At 36.7% G+C, this 20,273-nt stretch overlaps 1 protein-coding gene across 3 annotated transcripts; it reads right to left on the bottom strand.

Moving 5' to 3' along the window:
• Nucleotides 1-19: 19 nt before the first annotated feature.
• Nucleotides 20-20,254, bottom strand: muskelin (muskelin 1). 3 transcript variants are annotated; one of them, XM_076125204.1, is made up of 15 exons: nucleotides 20,119-20,254; nucleotides 19,697-19,909; nucleotides 16,542-16,743; nucleotides 14,398-14,590; nucleotides 13,891-14,066; nucleotides 13,303-13,474; nucleotides 12,718-12,904; nucleotides 12,400-12,439; nucleotides 11,739-11,902; nucleotides 11,151-11,289; nucleotides 10,655-10,846; nucleotides 9,881-10,039; nucleotides 9,282-9,536; nucleotides 7,770-7,925; nucleotides 20-7,491 (listed from the first exon to the last, which is right to left on the bottom strand). In XM_076125204.1, the coding sequence occupies exons 1-15, from the start codon at nucleotides 20,196-20,198 to the stop codon at nucleotides 7,252-7,254; spliced, it is 2,568 nt and encodes an 855-aa protein (XP_075981319.1). In that variant the 5' UTR covers nucleotides 20,199-20,254; the 3' UTR covers nucleotides 20-7,251. The 3 variants fall into 3 exon arrangements, with proteins under 3 accessions (XP_075981319.1, XP_075981320.1, XP_075981321.1); XM_076125205.1 differs by having other exon boundaries at nucleotides 13,303-13,423; XM_076125206.1 differs by having other exon boundaries at nucleotides 13,303-13,408.
• Between the last annotated feature and the right edge of the window lie 19 nt (nucleotides 20,255-20,273).

Raw genomic sequence — 20,273 nt, 5'->3', positions numbered from 1 at the left:
AAATGAATAAAACACCATCTATTATTATACGCAAATATTTATGTACATACAGAGTGAGAATGCATCATGTTACAAATTGAAAACAAATAATTTATTCTTACACGAATACAAATGCATATTTACACGTCCACGGTCGATGCGCACGCGCACGCACGCAACAATGTCACTTAGTTATGGATACAACATTATTTACAGTTACACCTCGAGTATTTAGGTTATATGTACAGTTCGTCTCGACGACTGCTCACGACGCCATTACAGTCGAGAGCAACAATATTTTACACACAATCTAACATTCAATAAACTGCATTAAAGTTTCAGTATATTTTCTCCAAGTGTTTTATCTCTGAATATCTTTACAACGTATACTTTTAATTGCTTGCGAATGTACAAATGCAAAGTATTGAAAAATAGTACGGCTAAAATATAATTTGCTGGAATTATTTCCATAATTTAAAAAAAGATTCGCCTTCATACGAACTACTGATAAAGAACACCGAACTGAAAATATTACGAATTTCTAAAGGTCAACTTGTCTTTTAAACAAATATGGGTACAATAAAATTGTTACGAACACTTGAAAATAATAAATATACTATTCTAGTTTCCATTGTAAATACTGTTACAACTATAAGCAACACTACTGCACTTAAATATACGTTTATACATAAGTATTTATATTAAAACTGTGAAATCAAATGCAATCCAGCTGCCATTTATGTATGGCTTTAACTACTATTAAATGTTACGTGATAAATGCTGACAATGAATGATTAATTATGTCATTTGTAAATTGTGATATAATTACACAATATCTCAAAAACTTTGAGACTTGCAACACACATATTCGGCAGTATTTATCGAACAACAAAACCGACTAGCGATGACTGCCCTTGTTCGGCTTGTGCCAATTGGGTAGTTCATTAATTCGTGCGGCACTTTTCCCGAAAATTCATCTAGATATACCTTTTAGTCCAGTCAATTAAGCTTAAATTAGGTAAGAATCTCGGAATTCGAGATACCCAGCTGTAAGTCTGTAAATACTTGTATATTGACACCCTAAAAGTTGTCTCAAAACCTACATATGGTAGGGTGTACGCAACTATAAAATTTCAAGGTCCAAAGTCCCAAAAACTAGTTTTTTGAGCTTTTTTGTAAATATCTCATTTCCTATGGAATTTTTGCATTCGTATTCATTACCAATATTGTACAGTATAAAATTCTCTACAAATTTTGTTTGAATTTTTTTTTTACGGTGAACCGTTTTCGATATAGAGGGCGGAGAGCGCGCGGTCACAGGATCATTTCAAGTCAACCGGTGCCTCCGGTCAAAGATGCGCCATATATATTATAGTTGATGAACTATCGATAAATCAATGATTAATAAATATTTGTCAATTTCTATTAACTATTAAATTATTTTTTATCATTTTTTTCATAACCTATCCACTTTTTATTCAGTATTAATTAACTTATCAACACTTACCTGCCCTGTAATTGCAGAATTTTTCATGAAAATATAGGCACTATATTTGAATTTTAACCTAATTAATATTAATAACTTCTTACATGATGAAAAAAAAAACAAATAAATCAGTATTATTGAAAAGATATAGATTTAATATAATTATGAAGAAAATGATGACACCAATGACTTTTCGAAGTTATGTGTGTATTAGAAATAATTGTCACATGCTCCAACGGTGAAGGAAAACATCGTGAGGAAACCTTGCATGAATAAAATTTGTTAAATACATTTATTGAGGGCATGCAAAGTCCCCAACCCGCACTTGGCCAGCGTGGTGGACTCAAAGCCTAACCCCTCCCTCATTACGGGAGAAGACCCTTGCTCAGCAGTGGGACAGTAATGGGTTAAATTTATTAATTATTATAATCATTGATTTATCGATAGTTCATCAACTATATATGGCGCATCTTCGACCGGAGGCACCGGTTGACTTGAAATGATCCTGTGACCGCGCGCTCTCCGCCCTCTATCTCGAAAACGGTTCACCGTAAAAAAAAATTCACCCAAAATTTGTAGAGAATTTTATACTGTACAATATTGGTAATGAATACGAATGCAAAAATTCCATAGGAAATGAGATATTTACAAAAAAAGCTCAAAAAACCGGTTTTTGGGACTTTGGACCTTGAAATTTTATAGTTGCGTACACCCTACCATATGTAGGTTTTGAGACAACTTTTAGGGTGTCAATATATAAGTATTTACAGACTTACAGCTGGGTATCTTGAATTCCGAGGTGAACTTACTATAATGACTGGACTATTTTTGATTTTACCAACAGACTAGACTGATTTATGCCGCCGGTGCGAATATGTGTGTAGCAACCCTTACTATAAAACGTCATATTTTTTGCATTACTTGGTAATGATCAAATACATCAACACACATCTGGCTAAATCGTACAGAATTATTTACTTTCGCATTGTTTATTCACTTTAGAGGGCTTAAATATTTCCGTATTCAAAGTTCTATTGAAAACTCGGGTCTAACTCAACAAAGATGCGCTCAGCGCTTGAGAAGTAAGGCAGTTTTTTCGTCATCAGTTACCAAATACAATTTACAGAGCTTTAAACTAAAGTTAAATATACAGACTAAACTGGATAACATCGTAGTTCTAACCTTTAAAAGTTCTAGACCATTAGCTCCCAACCTTTTAAGAATTACTGCCTCCTTTATAAGGACATTCTTTTACTATCGTTTTTGCGCCCTCCCCTAACAAAAGATTTTTTTTTGTTACCTTTACTGCTCTTAGAAAAAGCTCCAGCGCCCACTAAGTTGTGTGCCCTTGGGAACCTACGATCTAGAGATTATATAGTATCCACTTGTTTGAGCCCTATTCATTTGGCAACGTTTACCACAACAATATGTCCACCGCATTTAATTTATTAAATAACATTCACAGATTACAGCTTCTCTTATCACAGTCTGTAAATACAACCTACCTTCTCTCGAGATATAGAGCTCATAACGCGTTTTATCTTCATTATGTACAAATATTCAACAAAATCTTAAGGTTAGCCAATATAACCTGATACATCTATGAAATAAAATAATTATCGACTTTACGACGTATAAAAATACAATGTTAGTGAATTTGATAAACGTGTTTTTATATGAACACGGTATGACTAGACCACTACAGAGAACCGAGAGCGTATCTTTTAGTGCGACGTTCGTTTTACGATATCGCGATCGACGTATTTCTAGCATTCGGTCCCTTTAATTTGGTTACTGTAGCACGATTGTGTACACTCGAGTCCCAAGAGTTTGACATTTAAAATGTACAGTCAGCCCCAAAAGTAGCTGATCATACTCAATCTTTTGAAACCTCTGTGCTACGTAACTTTGATAAATAACTGATCAAAATCAAATAGGATGAGTTAGAATTAAACATTTCAATCAATAGCAAATGTTTTTTGCATGGAATAATGTGCACACTTCAGTATATAGGGTTTGAAAAGATTGAGTATGATCAGCTACTTTTGGGGCTGACTGTACTTCAAAAATTGTTCAGAGCAATGATTGCTGAACAAGTGATCTTAACCCAAAGTCAGTACGTTTCACGCGCAGTACATGGACTGTATAAGATTAGCTATTTAAAGAGCCAGAGCGGTAAACCTCTTGATCGCGTTGACGTAGAAGAAACTCGCACTACGCCTTCTATAAAATATACATTCCTATTTCTTATTCTTTCCTTCTCCGTTCAAAACTGAAGCCTATACAATAATTTCCGTATCCGCTCTCGTATAAATCTACATTATATATCGGATTTATTTCCAGTTTTGTATTTACTTAATGGATACAAAGTTTCGAGTTCTTAATAACATATTTACAAATTTTAAATAAAATAAGCCTCTGTTATAACTGGCTGCCAAAACGAGGTGCATACTGGATATACGAATTTCTAAACTTGGATTCTTGTAACTTTGGACTTGAAAGTAAAGTAGCTCTTACTAATGTCACAGAAACCATATAAATTCTAATAACATCAGTAGGTGTCAAACACATAGATCCACAAATTAGTTTTACTGTATTTCCAGTATGCAACCCCAACTAACCTACATTATAAATATCATGTGCGTATATACAAACGTTTTCAAGCGACATACACAAAACAAAGTATTATTTCTAAACTGGCAACAAAACATTTTCGGTCTTTCATAAATAACCGAAAACATTTTTTTGACAAATAATTACTTATTTTAATAGTCACAACTAAACTTATTGTGACTGAGAACTGAATACCGATTGACACTGCATTAAACAAAAATAAGAAGACACTGGAGAGCTAAGAAAATAGAAATGAAATCCTTGTACCTTAAAAGCCTTTCTTACAAATTGTATTGATACAAACACTTTTGTATTCTACGTGCCTTAGAGAGCACGTAAAGCCATCGGCCCTGCGACTGACCTCTCACTAGTCGGGTCGGTTATTCATCCCCCGGGCAATGAGAGCGATAGAATAGAGGGTCTAGGTATACCTATGTATTGTGCACACACTTGGCCAATATAAACAAAGTCCTGCACAGTTGGCTGGTTTCAATGAAACTGGCTGCCATAGTAAAATGCCACTAACGAGGAGGACATCATTATTGGTAGAAAGAAATAGCGCTATAGAGTCCCAATAGAGATATCATTTCAAACGGAGAAACTTCAGTCGCTTTAGCATTAAAACTTCAGTTTTCTTATGATTTCAATCGACCAGCGTTCCATACCGTACTTGTTATTAATGCAGTGTCAATCGGCGTTTATCTTAAAAACTAAATAACTTTACAAAGGCCATACAAAACATAAAACATGTCTTTACTTCATTATATTTCGATAAAGAATCGCTACAATTAAATTAAACATAAAAATGCTCATACAATGTTGTCCATAATGTAAATAAATTATTTTTCACACTTAAAAATAAAAAATATGTCAGCGGCGAAAAATAAAATAATTGCCATATTAGAAATGCGTATTTTTGTAAAAAAAAAAAAACAATGAATCAATGTTATTTGAAGATTATTTCACAATAGTCGTACAAATCTAACTAAACATGTATCTCTTTCTTTCATAGACTGTAGAAAAAGGATAGAAGTAATATTTTAGAATTGCAATTGATTAAATACCTATCTATATTGTATTTAAAACTGTCGTATTAAATCTAAAGCGTATATATTTCACACAGAGACTTTGAAAGACTACGATATCGGCAGTATTATTGTAATAATATATTTTAAACGTCATATAACTTTATGCGTCTGAGTATAGCAACAAGCAACAGAAGGCGAAGAATAAATGCAAGAGATGTATAAAACCAGTGCAAGCGACGAAAGGAAACGCCGTCGTAATTACGTCTTTGACTTGTTGGTTAATTCCGACACATAAAGTTAAATGGCGCGTCTTTTACGACTGAGTGAACACCAATTACCTAATGCAATATTTAATTATTAAGCTCAGTTTAGACTAAGTACGACTCTTACCCTTATCATAGGATATGAGTAAAATAGAGCAGATGTTATAGTCCAACAACCGATTTTGTCGACAGTCTTGTGTGCAACAAGACTAAATCGGGTAGCGGATGGTGGAAAAATACAACATTTTGAACCTAGACCCATCTGACGGCAGTCTGTTTGATACATCTACTTTGAATGGGGAATACAAACATTTTTATTTAATTCATGTATGCTAAGGTGCACTAAGTTGTCGGACTATAATGCCTGACATTTATATCGTAGTCTAAACTAAGCTTTAGTATAGACGCATAACTACGTATATAAGATATGCAGCATTATTATATTACGTAATAAATATTGAATTAAATCAGGCGGAAAAACCATTCTCAATTACGTAAGTTTCTTAAAAACATGTAATTAGTTAGTTACTACTTAGTTTAGGCGCAATTGATATTCTTACAATACTTCATATATATGAAGACAATTATATTGAATATAGATAAATTACAAAGTGATATACGTACAGTAAAACGTTAAGAAATCAGTGCTTGATACATGACTAAAATTTTTGTTTGAACTTTGTCACTTACAATTATGTTTTTATTGGTTATAAAAATGATAGTTGTATTGTGGTGCGTACAGATTCACACAATGGAACATTTTGACAGATTGTATTAAGTTGGAAATTGCTCATTTACTAGAAACATGCGCATCTCTACGAAATAGCCAAAACAAATGAAAAAATATAAAAATCAGGTTACTACGGAATAAGTTATACGAGGTTAATCATAAAAAAATTAGGCGTAGACCTGAGAACCTCTTTCTTTTTATTTGTCGGTCAAAATTAACTCACAAGTGACTTTTTCGCTCGCAGCGTTTACGTGAGATACGGGCACGATAGGTATTATGTTACGTTCCAACCATATTTATAGCAAATTATTGCAATACATGTAACATTGCGTGTTTCTGTACGCACCATTAATTTACGTACTATGAAAAAGCGGTTACAGATACAATTTTGAGCAGTTAACATTTAAGAAGAATGCGACAGTACATTTTGGTTTATAAATAATGACTTACATTCGGTGACAAGCATATTGTCTTTTTAGAGCCTTACAATAAGGAGTTAAACTTAATATTTAATGTGTACTCAACATTTACAGCGATACAAAATGCTACGAGCTTATTACAGTAACTTTAACTATGAAAAGACAGCAAAAGGGGGTTTTATAAAACAGCGAGAGCTTTGTAATTCTTAGAAGCGATGACGGCAGATTATCGTAGTCCTGATAATACACTCTAGACATCATTCCCTTGAAGCCTTTCTTACACCTTTGAACTAAATCACACGATCCATTTCTACACGCTGTCCATTAGAACAAATACACATTCAAGTATATTACACCACAATTAAAACTTTATTTTTTAGCTTCTGTCACATGTCCACTACATAACTTTAGAATCGAATATTGAGCGACTACCATTCGGTCTCAAACATCACACATCGATCTTTACACGCTCACAAAACACTGCAACATTCCGTTTTTATAATATAGTAAACTAGTATTTTCACTTTTTACTTTCTTTTGTCGTATCTTTTGGTACGGAACCCTTCGTCCGCGAGTCCGATTCGCACTTGGCTGGTTTTTATTATTCACTTTACACAAAGTTGTCCAAAGACGACCGCAGTTTAGTTAGAATGTGTGGAGCTCAAGTCCAGGCGACGGTGCTGCAGTGGAACCGTCCGACGTGCTGCGTGCGCGGCGCGGGCGCGGGCGCGGCCTAGAGCGTGACGAGGTCGGCGATGTCGCTGGCGGGCGGCACGCGGCGCGGCGGGAAGTACGCGCACAGCTCGTCGTACAGCGCGATGCGGGCCGCGCGCGCCGCCCACGCCGCCGCGCCCTCCCCCTCCGCCTCCGCCCCGCACTCGTCCTGCTCCACGTCCCAGCTCTCCGGACTCGACTCTGATATCTCTTCGTATGGCTGTATCGGCTCTGGGAGGTTTTCGTCTGCGCCTAATACCTGCGGAAATAAATAGTAGAATTAATCACAATAACGACAGTGACAAAATAGTTATATAGACAAAAAAATTAAAAATAGTCGTCATTTTAAATTGAAAACTAAATTTACGAAGATAGAATTTTTACAACATATTTAAAATACCTTTTGGAAATTGTTCTATGGAAAAATTATGCAAATATAATATCACCAAATATTACCGGTGGGATGGTTTGTAATCTCTCAATCAGTTATAATATCAATATTTGCATAACGAGTGAGATGAGATATCATTAATTTACCTGTGCAAGTGCATGTGCCAAGTCAGCGGGCGCAGGTTGCGTGTGCCTGCGACGTGCGAGAGCACGGGTACGACGCGGGGTCAGCGCACAAGGACCCGCCTCGGGCTGACCCACGCCCGCGAACAACACTGTCGCTAACTTTTGGAAACGTGATACCTGTTGAACAAATTAAATGCATAAGTATGTGAAAAATTAATTACATTGTTTTGTAATATTAATTCCATACTAGCTGACCCAGTGTAATTTGTACCGACTAACGTCTACTCCTAAATTTGATTTTTTTAATGGTTTGCATTTTTTTCTTCGTATGAATCATCTTCATACTTCAAGCAATATTATAAAAAAAAATATTTGGCATATACCTATATATAAAAAAAAATATAAAATGTTTTGCGGTTTAACTGCTCAAAGAACGTAAATATATAATAAACTAGCTGACCCGCGCAACTTCGCTTGCGTCTAGGGAATGCAATCCCGACTCGAGATCGTCAACTCGAGATCCCTCGCGATCAGAAATATCAATCCCGCGGGATCCCGAGATTTTCGGGATCCCGTCTAGTTAGTAAAAATAATACAATTCGAACGGTTTGTTTTATGTAATATGTGTGTGATAGTGTGGTGAATGCAATAAATTATTATTTGAAAGAAAATAAAAGCCTTTATTTTTCAATATTACTAACAACGTAACATAATTAACAGGTGTAATAACATGAACATAATCAAAAAAGTAGGTGTAGTTCCAGGAGATCAAAATAAAAAGTAATCACATGGCATTTTGAAAGTAGCCTCTTAAAATACAAAGTGTATCAATAGTACGAGCTTCTAATCGGCATCTTAAGTCTATTGCAATGTAGCCAGCTGCTGAAAATGCCCTCTCCGACAATCCCGAACGGGATCTCGTCATATTATGCTTCGGGATTGATCCCGAAAAAATACACGGGATCTCGCGAGATCGGGATCCCGCGAGATCGGGATTGCATTCACTACTTGCGTCACATAAGAGAGAATGGGTCAGAATTTTCCATGTTTTTGTAACACTTTTTACTGTTAGGTACTCTGCTCCTATTGGTCGTAGCGTGATGATATAAAATATGCTTTTTTTTCACGAAAAATATTCTCAAAATTATTTATATCTCTTAGTATAACGAAGTCGCGCTAAGGCATATCCGCCATTAAAACAGTTGCCATGGCAACGGAATTTTGTTAATTCAATGTCATTAAAATATTGATATTTCGCGACTTCGCTGAATTTTCTGAATTTTCCCGGGAAATGCGTCATTTTCCCGGGGTAAAAAGTAGCCTATGTCCTTTCTCGGGTATCAAAATATCTCCATGGCAAATTTCATGCAAATTGGTTCAGTAGTTTAGACGTGATTGAGTAGCAGACAGACAGACAGACAGACAGACAGAGTTACTTTCGCATTTATAATATTAGTATGGATACAGTGGCCGTTCGGCATTTTATTCACATCGTCAATTTACAATTTGAAACTTATAGAGCATAACAGTAACCTGTATCGGATCGGAGTGGTCGAGCGCGTCGTACAGGTCGTGGCGCAGGTAGTGCAGCGCCTGCGCCGCGGCCGGCCCGGGCTCGGCGTGGGCGCGCGCGGCCAGCGCCCGGTAGCGCGCCTCGCGCAGCGCCGCCCGCGCCGCGCGCCCGCAGGCGGCGCCCGAGGGCCGCGCCAGGCGCAGCGCCCACAGGTCGTCCAGCCGGACCCGCGGGGACGACTGGTTGCCCGGGTTGCCGCCGAACAGGTAGTGGATCTGAACGAAACATTTATTGGTATCAAATAATGTATATATAAATACGTCACGATGAAATAGTAAATACATAATATAATGTAAACAAATACAAAAAACGAATGTTTAGTTTGGTTGAGGACTGACTGAGGACTTTAATATTATCCTAACTAAAATACAGTTAAAATGCCGACCAAATAGAAGTATCATTCGATTTTTATTATGCCTAAAGACACGATTGCTACGGTAAATTCAGAAAACATCAAGAACGACCAATACCTTTTATTTTGAAATTCGATGAATAATTTTATGTGAGAAACTACACACTTCTATGTACTTTAAAATCTTGCTATAAATTGTGTCATTACCTTAGTGACGGGATCGTAGACGAGTTGGTGCGCGAACCTGGGCCGCGGCTCGTTGGGCGCCACGCTGTCGTTGCGGTACACGCACGTCCACGTCAGCCGCCGCAGCGAGAACACCCACAGCGTGTTGTACACGCGCTTGTCCTTCTCTTTACTCATACCCTGCGACAATCATAATCTTTATATATATAATTCTTCTGTAAGTGTGTATGTCATTGAACTTCTCTTAAACGACTGGACTCTTAAACGATTTTGATGAATTTTTTTGTGTGTGTTCAAGGGGATCTGAGAATGGTTTAGATTATTAAAAAAAGTTTAAAATTTTCAAATTAAAGACGTGTACTCAGGACAACGTCTGTCGGGTCCGCTAGCAGTTATATGAAGTAACAACTGATAAATGAGTGTCGAAATAAATGACTTATCGTAACAACTTAATACTCAATCGAATCACACTACGAAAGTCTTCGATTTTACACTACCCAAGAAAATGAGGTACAAATACAAAAAAGAATCAAGCTCGTAAATATAAATAGATTATATTTATAATATGATTCTTTTATTTGTTTGTTTCAGGTACTTTTATAAATAGCCAGCGGCACAACCCATAATAATCTTTTTCAACAGATACAATATTTTACTTGAAAAAAAAGTTTAAAGCAAAGTGGAAGTAAAGGGAGGTTTTCCCGCCTACTGCTGCCTTGATCCTTCATCTATTGAGCTTAACAAAGTATACTTCAGAGAACATAAACTTTAACGAATGTAGTAGCAGTAACTTACGGAGAGCACGAACATCTCGTCAGTGTCGGGGTCGATGGTGGCGCGCTGCGTGAACCCCGCGGCGGGCGGCGGCGGCGCGGCGCGGGCCCGGCACAGCGCGGCGCAGGCGCCGGAGCGCACGTCCCACCACCACAGGTCCACCAGGTGCTCCTTGTTGCGCTGCCCCGCGAAGATGTACAGCCGCCGCTGGACCTGGACATCCACATTGACTGGTATTACATCACACGCACAAAATCAATCGAAGCAGGTAAAAAAACGTAGTAGACCTTATACAAGAAAACACAAGACTGAAAAACAATGCAAATAATAGTTAGCACATGCGAAGACACAATCGTCCCGAATTTACACAAGCGTATAAATTCGTATACGCTCAAATCGTCCGTGCGTACACTACATATACTATTTAATTTTAAATATACAGTACCAAAACAAGTCTATCGGACAAATGTTTTAGACCAATAAACACAGCAAAATTGTACAAGTAATGAATACATACGGGGTGAAATAGCATGGAGTGCGACACACGTGGTTGTGGCGCGTGTAATTCATGTCGGTCTGGTAACAATAGCTGCCATGTGTTCGTCGATATGTAGTACGCGTATAGTCCGGAGTACTGCGGGCTCACCACCTCCTCGCTACAACAATTCAATTAAAATATTACCTTCAGTAAAGACGTACCTCGATCGTCAGGTTTTTATTGAATTGTGTTATGGTCAATTCGCTTAATCTATATAAATAATTAATTTTATGTACTACCGAGTATGCCCTGAATATCGTGCACAGCAGCGCGATTCTCTACTACTGTTGAGTATCGACAACCGGCTCTAGAGGGCACTGTAGTAACTACGTACTTTTGCAGTAAATTTTAAATCGAATCCACTGTACAGAATTAAAACTACAGGAGTCTTCGACTTTACACTACCTAAAAAATGACCGATGAAAATGTCCGAAAATTTTCATGAACTACTCTAAAATGCTTGGTCCTAAAATCAGACACTTCCGTACATTACTATTTTTCTTGTACACATGTACAGTGTAACTCTTAAGTGCTATATTAAAAGCTTTATTTGAGAATGTTACTAACGTGTTAGCAGGCAGTACTCTCCCGCCGAACACGTAGATGGTCTGCGTGTCGGGGTCGATGCACATCTGGTGGTCGAACACGAGGCGCGGCCCGCCCGCCGCCGCCGTGTCGCTGCTGATCAGCGACCACGCGCCGCTCACCACGCAGTACATGTACAGGTCACTCTGGAAAACATAAGTTTATTGTAGACTAGCTGACCCGCGCAACTTCACTTGCGTCACATATTTGCATTCACACACATTATAATTTTTATTGCTTCTCTGCTCCTATTGGTCGTAGCGTGTTGATATATAGCCTATAGCCTTCCTCGATAAATGGACTATCTAACACTGAAAGAATTTTTCAAATCGGACCTGTAGTTCCTGAGATTAGCGCGTTCAAACAAACAAACAAACAAACTCTTCAGCTTCATAATATTAGTATAGATAAGTAACGTTTTTAAATAATCGCGACTACACTTCATAAAGTCTACTACAGTCACGACAATTTATTGATTACCAAGGTTTTAATGACATGGCTGAATCCGCGTGGAAAAATTGTATAGTGTCTATAAAATTATCGCTGTATTTAAGAAATTTTCAATAAATAAAACACGAAGACTGCCTAATTATATATGATGGCATTAGTTTAAATAATATAATATTAACAAAAAATAACTTACGTTCATGTTACTGGCAACTCTTTGTGCGTTATCGAGGTACCTGCAAAGATATAACATTTTATACAATAAACCTAGATCAAAATAGGTAAAATTTATGCTAAAGTCCTATACAATATTAATGTTGTGAATGAAGCAAGGGAGGCTGTAAGGATAGCACCAAGTGGCGTTCTCTGGTCTCTGCCTACCCCTATGGAAAAGAGGTCTGATTTTATGTACCTATGTACGTATTCCACACAATAATTATTTCCTGTAATCTTTTCATATGGTAAAAATACACATCTACAGATATTCTTTATTATTTTTCGTGAGTGCACGTACCTGCCGAGCGTATAAAGTCGCCTGTGCACGGGATCGAACACGCACTTGTGGCAGGAGCGCGGCGAGGGCCCGCCCACCTGCCCGCTGTGCCGGCACAGCAGCGACCAGCGCTCCGAGCGCGTGCAGAACGACCACAAGTCGTCCAGGTCCTCCGTGCCGTTCCAGCCGCCGAACAGGTAGAGTGTACCTGGAGAACAAAATATTCTTTTATATTAAAACTCTCAAACTACGAATTGCTCTTGTGTCGCAGACTTTTACAGACATAGAATATAACGGACACAGTGCAATGCGTCTGGAAACAATTGTATTATTATGAGGATCTTACAAATTTCGCCCATTTCAAGCCCATGACCTCTCGAGACGGGTAGTTGCTTGTTTTATGAAACTTGCCTGTTTTATGAACAAACATTGGTTAAACAATCGCCGACCCATATTGACTTTTGTTTTCTTACAAAACCAAATATTAGGATGCAATTTTGCCAAATTGTTGATACCAAAACAACAAATAACTCTACAATTTTCTCTACATTTCACATATTAGTAACAAGACGGACAGAAAGTTCAAATAAATAGCTACTAATATACCTGTAGTGGAGTCAACGACTAGCTGATGTCCCCCGCGGGGCCCGGGCTTGGCGCAGCTGGCGCCGCAAGCCAGCTCCTCGGCGTCGGGCCCGTTGAGCGGCGCCTCCTGCGACCCGACACGCTTTAAACTCACACCGTTAGTACATATACTATGGCATCGAGTCTCAATCCCCTAGAACATTCGTCATAAACATACCGTTATACATTTTGATTATTTTTTTTATAATAATGGATATTTTTGTTTGTTTTGTGTTAATAGATAAAGAGTTATAGTGGTGATTATTTTTATTAGTTGTTTAGGTTATTAATAAGGGAGTTAAAAACAGTTAGCAATAGCTAAGTATAGTTGATGTTTTTAGTCAGTTAGGAAGAAACCGAATTACAGAACGAAAATAGACAGAGCTAATAAATAAAATATCAAGAATGTTTCTAAAGTAATTTATCATTTATACTCATAATAATATGAAGAAAGTTTCTAAAGTAATTTATCCCATATCACCTTAAAAAAAAATATCCCTCCACCAGACCGACCCACGTTTCTCCACTCATTTGCCATAAACTATTAAACAAATTGTGTAGTATACTCACCGAGGTGTCAGGTCGTGGGTCTCTGTCAGTGCAGAGCAGGTCGTGTTGGCGGGCGGGGGGCGGCGGGGGGGAGTCCCCACTCCACAGGCGGGCTTCAACCTGCGAGGAGCACGCCGACATCTGCCGCCACGACGGCGTGTACGGCTGCCATGACATGTACCAGTCTAGCTCACCCTCTGACAAACAGATTGTTATTATTGATAGTGAAGATTTTGGATTTTTTACCTTAAAATTCTTTAAGGTAAGGTTTGTAGTATAAACAAATTGTTCCAACACATATCAGGCTCAACGAATGTTTCCCATAATTGTAATACGAGCGGACACGTTCTCGCACGTATACGATGTTTATGCGTGCATAACCCAGAAATTATACATAATATGCGCTGGAAATACAAGTTGCTTAAAACTGATTTTTAACTACAGGATTTACAATATCCAAAGATTTTAATGCGTGTATTAAAATCAAAACACCCAATTTGTTCAACTGTAGTTTAAATAGTAAGTCACCATTGACAGCCTCGTCAAAGATCTCCTCAGCGAGCTTGTAGTCTCCGTTCTCGACGAGCGCGTTCCACAGGCGCGCCTGCAGCGGGCCCTCGAGCCGCACGCCGCTCTCCCGCGACAACGCCTCGAACGCGTCCTTGTAGCGGCGCCGACGCAGGTGCTTCAACAACATGCGCACCGCTTCTTCTTCTTTACGCTATTGATAATAAAAAAAACATAATTATTATAATTATCTGTTGTTTTTAAAAGGCAAATTAAATTATTACATTTTGTACATTATAAATAGGTAGGTACCTAAGGGCCCAGTTTCACTATTCTTTTCCTATGCTGTCACTCTATCTAGTAGGTAGGTTATCTGACATTTATTCATAAGCTTTGAAACTGGTTCTAATGGTCCCTGGCTCTTTTAATTGAGTTCAATATGGACTATTTCTACTCTATGTTCTATATGCTACTTTTTTGTTTGGTTGAAGAAAATTGTGTTACAATTAAAATTCTGCCTATTACTGTTCGTAATTAGCAGTCATATAGACTTGTATTATAAAAAATGAAACCGTTACAAAATGTAAATAAGTATATAAAAATGTCTAATTCGAATGCTAATAGATGTAAACAAATTCAAATGACACATTAACACTAATTACAATTTGTACATCAGAAATTAGTTCAAAAGTAATTGAAACTAAATTGAACTGTCTGCAAATGATCGCAAAGAACTGACTTCAGTGTTATCTAAACTTTGCCATGACCTTATTTGACACTTTCTTTTTCTTTTTATTAACTATGCATACTTATGTAGGCGTGGTTGTAAAACTGTACAATTTTAAAGAGACTGTCTTGCAATTGTACTCACATTTTTGGTGGTTATGCTTGTTACAGGGATATTCGGTTCGGCATTATCCGGACGAGCCGGGCGACAAAACTAAACATTATGTATGTAGCGAGTCGAGTTGGTTTTGTTGTTCGATAAGGGTCGGCGCAAACGGGCCACCGACCACAACCACTGGTGGCCAGCGACACCCACTTAACACGTTTTTCCATATATTTTGTATAGACACACCGCACACGTGTAGCCGGTGGCGGCCACTCGCTACAGGATAATTAAGATAATTGGGTGTCGCTGGCCACCAGTGGCTGTGGTCGGTGGCCCGTTTGCGCCGACCCTAAATATTGCCAAACGGAATATACCTATCTCACGAATATGGTTACGATAAACACATTTGTAAGCTTTCTATTTATTCGGTTGGACAAAGTGCTGTTCTTCTTTTCTAATTTACACTAGATTATTCTCGATAGTAGTTCAACGTTTAGTAACGTTTCCGGTAAAAGCGTTAAAGGCGAAACGCCGAAAATACCTACATCTCCGGGTACAACATTCATGATATTATATCTTTAAGAGCAAGAATATATCGAAGTAACTGTCAGACGATTTGTAGACTTAAATTTTAAACAGATCCTAAAGGCTATAGTAAATAATGAACATCAATCACACTTTCATAACCTCGGTATTGTCCACAATAGTAGATTGCAAAACAAATACAACACTTTCTATGTCATTTAGAAATCGAACTTACAACACCCAACGCAATAACTACGCAGTCACCACTTTAGCTACTACACTATACTTAAACTCGATAGAAACGCATGACTTTTAAACTTTTGTGTTGCATGTTTATTATATAATACGATATGGGAATTAACGCGATCATGCATTTTTCCTTGGAACTTGAGTGAAACCTGCGCCGAAACATCAGGTATTGGCGTCAAGCCGGGTCCAAACGAGTATAACGTGTAATGTAACGGAACTTCGAAACGCCCGTAGTGCCGTTCACATATCTATTTTTTTTTTTGTTTTGACTCCCTCACTAAGAATTGCTCTTGTGTCGCGGGGACTTTTACAAACATACAAACAACGGACACAAAGTACTACCAGACCATCGCACAAATAATTGTTCTGTGTGGGAATCGAACCCACGCCCTCGATCGTAGGACGTAGCGGCATTGCGATCTAAACCACTCACCACTGAGGCAATCACGAACGTTACGCAGTGGATTACATTACACGTTACAATCGTCTAGACCCGGCTTCAGCATTCGTGTTGGCGTTAATTCCCATATACTATTACACATAAACGAAAGGTACTCACCAAATTGATAGTCTCCATAGCATCAGTGATCAGTTCCTCTTGATTCTTGCCTTGTAATTCCACATACCATATAGTGAAATTATAAGCGGGCCCCCACGACTGCACCGGTACTATCTTTATATACCTGACCGGCAAGTACAGACCCTCGCCCGTCCGGTGGCGCAGTCTGAACGTTTCTGATGCACTGTCCTTCTTCAAACCACTGGAAGAAGGTAGTAAGTAGTTTTAATGAGATGTGATTAAGGATGTTTAATGAGCACCTTTTGTTGTTAAAGAGGTATCAGGTGATTAAATAATTTGGTAATTATATTTTTACTGGTGAACAAACAATAAATACTGGATAATAATGCATGTTTTTGAGTAGAAATCCCTAATCTGTGATCACTAGGTACAAGAACACAGTACATCCTGTGTATAGTAAGGAGGTTGTAGTAGGGATTACTGGTGTAAACAGAGACCTGACCTGAGATGAATAAGTACTTTTGACAGAATCAGATGGTTTTGTATAATCTATTTGACTAACAATCTAAGCCAATATAAAAGATTACCAAAATACATAATTTTTTTAATATAACTGAGCTCAAACCAGATGTTTTTCAACAGCAACAATAATAAATTATGATTAACAATAGATTATAATTTGTATCAGATAACATGTTACTGTCTAGAGGTGAATAAATGTGACTAATATCTGTAACTGTCTGCCCTTTACAGTACAGTCAAAAGCAAATTATGTATACATTACTATGTGTAGTGTGTTTTTAATGCAGTTAATTTTGGTAGTGAAAATGGCAAAAATATTGTATGAAATTTGCTGCACCCTTTCAGTTCATGTTGATACTACAACGGTATCTGTTACTCATATATCAAACACATGAGTGCAATATTAAGTTTAATTATAACTACTATTTATAGACTCTATCTTAAACTTATTGTAAATTATAGTATTTTAATAGCAGTAATTTAATTTGCCTTTCTACTAGTGTCAGCTCACAACTCATTTTGTGAAAAACGATATACTGGGGTAAAAAATACTAAATGCTGATCTGTTTCATCAGTTTAGTAGTTTGGTGAGTAATTCGTTCAAACTTTAACAATTACAGTATTAGCATAGCTACATAATACAATGTTTGAAAGTGTGACAATATATGCACATTGTTGCTTGTAACTGTAACTCAGTCACTATGCTATTTATAAACAAATTAGCATACTAAAATAATCAGACCTAATAAGGAAACAAATGTTTTATGATGTGGGTGTGGTTTGTCACCCATAATCTTTATATGAGATAATATAGCTAGGTGTATGTCATTTTTGGTCCTGTGATGACATAAAATGAATAAGAAGATACCATTAAAATGCTTCAAAATCCTCTAATTTCTGAAGGTTAAATCAACTTTTGTTGTTCTCAATGTTTACTTCCACATACATACATAAAAAATGCCTTGTTCCCATAGGGATAGGTAGAAATTGACTCTAATAAGTTACATTTATTATCCTTTAGCTCTACTAAAAATTTTCATTACATATACTTAAATACCTACTTATTAAAAAACCTTTTTCAATAGACTTTATAACAGAAACCTAGAATAATTAGCAATTTGAGCATGCAATATAATTACTTAATCCTCTCCTAATTATGAGAGTACCTTTTATCTCCATCATAGATAATGACAATAATTAATTAATTAGGGTGATTAACCTTTGATCAAGTATTAAATCTTAAACATCTAGAAGAAATAGTATCCCATTGTTTAGTTATATGACTCCAAGCAAAAGCAGTTAAACAAATCTAAATGACTTTATTCCCAGGTTAGACAAAGTCTTATTGGTCTATTTTTACTTATATACAAATATTTTCTATATAAAATTCTGTATTCCGCTTATACTAAAGTTTGGTCACATGCCTAGTATAGGACAATAGGCTCACCCTTTTACATAGGACTGACATTGAAAATGGCGAAATGTGGATATATTTTATGGTGTTATATTATTATGTATCAAGAATGTAAAATGTAAAAAAAGTAAGCAGGTTTTATGTTTTATTTGTAACCATCGCCAGCCATGAATGTGCCTTAGAAATACCTACTATGTGCCTAAACCATTTTTCTATACCTATAACAGTGATATGAATCAATAAGGCCAAGTAGACTACAACTCTGTATCAACTTACATGCATAATGCATACATAATGAGGCAACTTTGTTCTCATAAGATGTAGGTACATAAGTACTTTAATATATACCTAACTTCTTATGAGAACACACTCATATTGCATTAATTATATGCCCACATATTATTAAATTTTGTAAATACTTGCTAAAGATGAAATCAGAGACAAATACTACCTAATAATTTGATTAATATATCATAAAATAGTTAATATTTATTTTATCTTAACACGTTCCCTGCCCGCGACGCGTATGTGCGTTCTACAAAACGCACATACGCGTCAGGGGCAGCGAACGTGTTAAATGTATTTAACAGTATAGCTTGGCTAATCCTAAATATATTGACTGGAATGGACTTGGCTATTTTGCACTCTAATTAAAATAGCAAAATTTAGATATATAAACACAATGACATATTACTCTAGTGTAACTAAGACATAGGATACTTTTTACCCCAGGAAATCCTATTGTGTAGACAAAGTTGCAGGCAGAAACTAGTAAACAATTTTTTTTGATCTAATCAAATGCAATTAGACTGTAGCAATAGTTTTTAAATAAAAAGTATGCAATGCAACCTAGTTACAGACTTTACCATAATTTGTTGCCAAACAATTCAGTCCTTTTGTTGCTGAAGTTCTTTACGCCTCAGAAAATGTACTTTTAGCTTTGAGCTAATTATTCATTGTTTTAATTACTGTGTGGTCGAAAATGTTGACGATTCTATTATTATTTAATAGGAATAATATGTACAATTGTAATAATTATTACAAAGATTCAGCTACTTTAAAATACCATATACCTAACATATAAATAAATTGAAATCAAGTGCATATTTGCATAAGTAATCTGCTTAGAACATTATCTAAATTACAATCATCTAATAAAATATCTTACAGTACATTATGATACCTTGATACCTTTGATAAAACACAAATATTAGTCATGATTATTTAATATTTAATAGGCGTATTGTATAATACTCACGCAGATAGCAACAGAGATAAGTTATTTTCATCTGTGCCTCCAAAAACTTGAAACTTCTTCAGGTCACTGACATGGGCCTTTATGTACTTCCCAAATTTTATGCTCTCCACTATTGATGGTGACTTCAATTTTAATATAATGAACTGTGACTGTGTAGAGCTGTCTGTGAACCATCTGGATAACTGGTCCGAAGGGTTATTTACCATAATATTCCTGAAAAACCACAAATAATTCTCATTTACCCGGCGAAAACACTCATACTTCTTTGGTAATAACACTAAAACACCGGAGAAAAGCACTGTACACAAAATAAATAACACGCTCGATTGTCGAACACAGTGCGCAGAAATAAAATAACACACCGGGAATAACTCAAGAACAACAAGGATAAAAGCACATATCACACGAAATATCACACGTACTCTGGTATGTAGTTTGCAGAATAACTCGAGTATTTATGTATTGTGTAACATAGTTTAACTGTTTCATATTTTTCATCCATTTTGGTGTAATTCAATACCAAAATAGCTGCAAAGAAATTTTTGTTATTATTTCAGAGCTACGGCTGATTGAGTTT

The sequence above is a fragment of the Anticarsia gemmatalis genome, chromosome 17 (genome assembly GCF_050436995.1).
Source record: "Anticarsia gemmatalis isolate Benzon Research Colony breed Stoneville strain chromosome 17, ilAntGemm2 primary, whole genome shotgun sequence".
NCBI lineage: Eukaryota > Metazoa > Arthropoda > Insecta > Lepidoptera > Erebidae > Anticarsia > Anticarsia gemmatalis.
Note: the sequence above shows the minus strand (reverse complement) of the source record. Positions and strands in the feature narration are given on the sequence as shown.